Genomic DNA, 6,271 nt, shown 5'->3' with positions numbered 1-6,271 from the left:
TCCCTGGAGGATCTCAGATGGCACTGAGGGCACCTCAGCTGAGGTCTAGCTCTGCACTGAATACTCCACATAGACCCCTATTTCTCAGACACCTAAAATTAAGTATGCACATCTGGAGCTGAATCCAATTCTTAATTTGAGTGAACTGCATCTTATCTCTGGAAATCAATTGATTGGCTACGAGTTTCAGAAATTAATTCTTAAAATGATAACAATAGTAATTATTTGATTTTGAATACTGGTTATTTCAACATGTCTGCATGCACCTTCACGAACCTGGCACAATACTGCACACATACTTTTTCACAATGCAATTTAAGGCATTTCGTTTTCACCCTCTCAGTTTTTTGCTGTTTTATTCTCCCTGCAAATTATTGATAAAATGGGCTGCTTCCCAAAGAGGTATAGACATGTATGCAGCTGAGGCATGGTCAAACTTCTCCTGACGTTAGTGGGGCATTAATTAAAAAATGTATATATTGCCCCAGGGAAAAAAAAAAAAAAATCTGGTAGAAAAGAGTTGTTAAATGAAGTCTGCAGCTCTAGCATGATTTGTAAAGTCCAACCTCTCCAGTAAATGCTTGAGCTTCTTCCAGTTGTTTGCTGCAGCACAAAAACCCAAACCTTTTCCACAGTAAAGTTAAAATTAGCTTAAATATTGCTGTTTGTCTGCAAGGGTGAGACACTGAGTAACTGCAAATCCTATTAGCTTCGGAACAGGGCCTCGTACCAAATTATCTGAAGGATCCCAGATGATTGTAAAGTGCTTAGATTCCATCATTGGCATAGCAAAGGTAACCACAAGGAGTGGACTTTACTCATTTCTAATTTGGTCAATATTGCACTCAGCCACTTCTCAGATACCTGACAGGTGAATTAACTCTTCATTGTTATCTACCGCTACATCATCACTACGTACTACAGTGATGGACACAGTACAAACAGATTGGTGGTCCGGAAGAGGAGAGATCTACTGGAACGATCTTTCTGGGTGTTGAGGACTTCCAGTGAAGTGAATAATGATCTCAACCTCTGCTAAAGAAGAATAGAGAAAGTGGGGAAACAATTTATCTCCGACCCCTTTTCTGAGTGCAGAGAAGGTAGGGGAGGGGAGGGGAGGGAAGAGCAAGGGAGGGAGGAAAATGAATGTACATCTCTGTGGGCTCTGACCAGACTTTGGCAATGAATCCAGATTTTTTCCTGTTTCTGTGCATTGGCAATCTTACCAGGATAATGGCATGCAACAGACAAAAGGCATCTTGAAGTCACTCAGAGATGATGCCCAGCAGAGCCACAGATCGCTCAAGCAGCAAACAGCATGGCTTAAAGAGTGGGAACAAGAAGGTATCACAATCAAAACAGCCTTCCTTTTCCCAAAACCACTTTTCTATTGAAACCACTAAATCTTAATGAGTTTACTAGCCCTCTAGAAATGAGGGCAGGTAATTGCAACGTTACTCACAAGAATCAAGATCAAGTTTACCACATTTAACTCAGAAGAAAAGCCAATTACGATGGCTCAACTCACTGGAGATACTGTAATACGTAATGAAAATATACTTTAAAAAAAAGAAAGAAAGAAAGAAAGAAAAAAGCAGTTTTAGATAAGCAGTTCTAGAAGTCCAGGTCATCCTGGTCAATCTCATCAGAGTCGTCTTTCTTTTTAGAAGCCCGAACCTCATCAGTATGTTCATTCTCCTTTGGATCTGCACCTTCAGCATCTGCCTGGTCCTCATCTCCCAAAGGATCAGTGCACGAAGATGCTTTGTCCTCCTCTTCTTCCTCGCTGTCAGGATACATCTGCGAGGGTTTGCTGCTATCACTACTTTGAACCTCTCCATTGGGGTGGTTGTTCATGGGGTTGTTGTCATCTTTGCATTCTTCACCTTCATCTTCAGACCCCTTCTGGGATTGCTGTGAGAAGTTTCCCACAGAAGAATAACAAGAAAAGGCAGCTGCTTTGTTCAGAGCCTGTAGCCTTTTGCTGGGTTTTTTGCCTTTGACCTTTGACGCTTTCACAGAAACCTTGTTGTTGCCTTTGTTTTTGTGTTTATCATGTGCTTTGTCAAGGTCGTCACTGGTAGGTTCCTCATCATTCTCATCATATTTGTCACATTCTTCACTGTTGTTTTCCTCCTCATCTGAACATGCCTCACCTTCTGACTCTGGATTTGCATCTTCCACTGCCGCAGCTTCATCCTGCTCAGCTTCTTCACTTCCTTCTGCAGCATCTCCTTCAGGATTGTTATCAGTTCCAGCATCTCCTCTGCATTCAGATGTCACTTCCTCATCATCAGCCCCAATGTCCTCGTCCTCTGGCTCCTCTGCTTCTTCAGCTTCATTGTCAGCTTCATCTTCAGCTTTGGACTGCTCATCACCATCCTGTTCTTCATTTTGAGTTTCTTCTTCTTCCTGTTCTTCCTCTTCCTTATTTGCTTCTTCCTCCTCTTCTTTTGTTTCTTCCTCATCTTTTGCTCCCTCTTTTTCCTCTTTTGCTTCTTCTTCCTCCTCTTTTGGGTTTTCTTCCTCTTCTTCCACTCCCTGCTCCTCTTGTTTTGTTTCTTCTTCATGTTCTTTTGCTTCCTCATCTTCCTTTGTTAATTCTTCCTCTTCTTGCACTTCTTCCTCCTCCTCTTTTGTTTCTTCTTCCTCCTTCATGTCTTCCTCTTCTTTTGTTTCTTCCTCCTCTGCCATCACTTCCTCTTCCTCCTCCTCTTTTATTTCTTCCTCCTCCTCCTCCTCCTCCTCCTCCTTCACTTCCTCTTCTTCCTCTTTGGCATCTTCCTTCTCCATGTCTTCCTCCTCCTCTTTTGTTTCCTCCTCCTTCTCATCCACTTCCTCCTCCACCTCTTTTGTTTCTCCCTCCTCCTCTTTTGTTTCTTCCTCCTCCTCCTTCACTTCCTCTTCCTCCTCTTCCTTCTCTTCCTCTTTTGTTTCTTCTGTTTCTTCCTCTTTTACTTCCTCATTTTCTTTCTCTTCCATTTCTCCCTCTGTCTCCTCTTTTGTTTCCTCCTCTTCTGCCTTCATAATTTCTTCTTCCTCTTTCTCTTCTTCTTCCTCTTTTGTTTCCTCTTCTTCTTCTCTCTCTTTCATTTCTTCCCCCACTTCTTCTGCTTCTTCCTTTTCTTCTTCTTTCGTTTCTTCATCCTTTACCTCATCCTCTGTCTCACAGTTTTGACTTTCTGATATTTCAAGTGCTTCTTCATCTCTGTTCAATATTGAGCTGTCCACTTCATTTAATTCTGGCTCCTTTTCTTCATTGCCTTTCACTTCTGTTTCCCTTGGCTGAAGTTCACCCTCACCATTCTCCTTGTTTAGATTGTCATTTTCTGCTGCTTCCTCCACAGAACTGCTGGGAATTGTGTTGATGTCCTGGGCTGCTTCTGAGCCACAAGCTTCCTCATCATTTTTCTTCAGCCTCAGGATTTGCTGTAAATCAAATGCTTTCATGACTGGAGCATTGGTGGCCACCACTGGGTTTCTTACTGGCTTGGAAGCCATTTTTTTCCTCACACAAGAGTCACATGGGCAGTATTCCTCCTCACTCGTTTGTTTGCTGATACTGGCCTCAAAAGCTGCACTAAATGCTGTGTCTTCATCTACATCAAATGATAAGTCTGATGTGTCCTCTAGCCTACTCTGGGTTCCATTCTTGTCACTGAAGAGTGACTTTTTATGCATAGTCTGCAATCGCCGTCTCCTCTGCTCAGTTTGGAGTGTTGACTCGCGCTTGAGTGGTTCATCCGGAGGTCTTGGTGTCTTCTTCCCTGCTCTGGTTTTGATCTTCCTCAGTTCCTTCTCTATGCTTTTTTGTATCCTTTTGCTCACTTCCTCCTTCAGCTCCATTATCATTTCATCCATCTGCTGGTCGTTCTGCAGGTTCCACCTGACTTTGAACTCATTCATGGCACTGACATAGTGAGCCATGAACTCCTTCTCGATTTTCTTGAGCAACCTCAGGACCCAGATTGGGTCTGGGTCCATGGAGTTTTGCTGGACAAGGGATGTGCCCACACTGGTAGCCTTATTGACATTGGGCTTTGGGTCATTTGGAGACACTTTTTCAAGCTGCTCTTCCAAATCAGCTTTCAGGTCTGTCCCACAATCGGCATCATTGACATTTGTATCATTGGTAGTGGTTAGCTGATCGGCTTCCTCTTTAAGATTTTCTTTTGGGAGTTCACCCTTTACAGCTTCAGCTTCTTCTTGGTCTCCATTTTCAACTGTTTTGCTGTTTTCTTCATTTTCATTTTCTCCCTTTTCCTCATGACCATTCTCACAGTTAATGCACTGATCCTCCTTATGCTCTTCTGCCTCCTGAATCACAGATTCCTCTATAGTAGACTGTGCTTTTTCCTCAGCTTTTGATTTTGAGCAGGCTGTCGAAGGTCGGGAAGACTGCACTTCCTCTTTACTTTGCTCCTCAGCCTCAGTCAGTTCAGTGCCAACCTCTACATTTTCCACCTGTCCAGCTGCAGCTGATTTCAGTCCAGCAGTTTTCTGTGCCATTAAAGTGCAGTCCCTGGCACCAGCTGTAATCTCTTCTCCTGAGCCACCAGAACCACTGCTGACATCAACCCCAGAGGAGGACATGGGAGTGAAGTCATAATCTACAGATTTTGGGGCTTTAAACCCGGAGGCTGTCTTTGCCTGCTCATTTGCCTCTTGACCTGAACTTGGGCCACTTTTTTCAGCTGTGCATCCAAACCAGAGGGCTTGAAAAATATTTAGCAGCTCCATATACCTTGGCTTATTCAAACGTTTTGATTTATCTGACGGATCTTCTGACTCTTCATCAAGGAGCTGGAGACTGGCAAGACAAGTAATCAAAATGTTGGCGGAGTTACTCAGTTTTCTTCCCATAGTGGGGGACACTTCAGGCAAACTGTTTGATCGGTCAAATTTTGTTTCATGTTTTGAACTGAGCAAGGCCTTCATAATCTGGACGGAAGTCTGGACAGAGGTTGGCAGGTCTTTTCTGTTGTTATTTTGGCTGGATGAAACTGACTGGCTGCATTCTGCCTGATCGGCCTTGGCAGCTTCAGACACAGCCTCAAAGATGTGTTCCTGATTCATGCATTCTTCAGCCTCTTCATTAACAGCAGTGCCTTCTGCCATCTCTTTTCCCACTTCATCCTTCGACTCATTTTCAGCCTCCTCCACATTCTTTTTCTCAGCTTTTTCATCCTCTGAGATTTCCTCAGCATTCGTACAGTATGATATCTCAGTGGTTGCCTCTATACCTTCCTCTTCTGCACCATCCTCCATTTCATATTTCATAAGCAATGTTTCTGGAGGGATTTTACTTAGCCATTCTTGCACAACTTCTTCTGGAGATGTATTCGGTAGAGTAGATGGCGTTAAATCCCTCCCTTCCTCCTTCATCTCTGTGCCTTCTAAGTCTTCATCCAGTTTTCTGTTGCAAGAGTCATCAATCTCTTTATTCTTCTGATCGTTTACTTCGGTTGCAGCTGATTTAGACCCATAGGAAGTTGCTTTGGAGGAATCTATTTCTTTCTGCTCTTTTCCTGTGCCCAGCACTGATTCAGTACCTATGCTGCTAATGGAGGAATTCTTCAGCATGGTTGACCGTACTTTTTTGCTGTTTGGCTTCCCTTTTGGTGGGGCAGGGCAATGCATACTACAAACTGACAAAGTATCGGACAATGATGCTCGGCTGGAGTTTGACATCTTCACACGAAGATGTTTAGTTTTTATCTGCCTTGATTTTGAAGACTGAGATATGTTTGATTGTGAACACCTGTCATCACTTTCCTGGGACATCTGTGTCAACAAGCATTTATCTTTTTCTTCTGACCCTGAAGAGACTCTTGAAGAGACACTTGCAGCATTTCCATTCCTTATCCCAGTCTCAGTTGAGAGGTCACCTCTTGAACATACACTCTCACTCATACTTCCATGTCTTGAAGAAGGGGCCTCTGAATTCATCTTGGCATGGCCCTCTCTAGCTTTTCCACTAGGGCTTGAAACACTTGAGCAGAGGGATGATGGCTTGCTATTTTCTTCTCTATGGCTTCTCTTCTTCGAGCCTTTTGAGGATACACTGTAGCCATTGGTGGTACTTTTCAAGCTTTTCTTGTCAGTAAAACCTGTGACTGCCTCTGCTTCACTGGTAGATGAAATGTTTGAGTGAAAAGATCCTGAGTTATGAGATGTGAGGTCTCCGATAGATTTTTTCTTGATTTCACATGAGCTTTTGGAGTAATTAGATGCCCTGCTGCATGATCTCAGATCATCTGCATGTAGGGAA

General features: G+C 43.3%; 1 protein-coding gene across 1 annotated transcript in view; it reads right to left on the bottom strand.

The window, feature by feature from the left end:
- Positions 1–1,614: 1,614 nt before the first annotated feature.
- RP1L1 (retinitis pigmentosa 1-like 1) overlaps positions 1,615–6,271 on the bottom strand; it is a 30,022-nt gene continuing 25,365 nt past the window's right edge. The window contains exons 4-5 of the mRNA XM_009887953.1: positions 3,154–6,130; positions 1,615–2,472 (exon numbers count right to left, since the gene is read on the bottom strand). Of these exons, the coding sequence (XP_009886255.1) occupies positions 1,615–2,472; positions 3,154–6,130 (3,835 nt within the window). The remainder of the gene's footprint in view (positions 2,473–3,153; positions 6,131–6,271) is intronic.

The sequence above is a fragment of the Charadrius vociferus genome, unplaced genomic scaffold (assembly GCF_000708025.1).
Source record: "Charadrius vociferus isolate BGI_N301 unplaced genomic scaffold, ASM70802v2 scaffold36, whole genome shotgun sequence".
Taxonomy (NCBI): Eukaryota; Metazoa; Chordata; class Aves; order Charadriiformes; family Charadriidae; genus Charadrius; species Charadrius vociferus.
The sequence above is the reverse complement of the archived record's forward strand: the minus strand, read 5'-3'. Positions and strand labels throughout refer to the sequence as shown.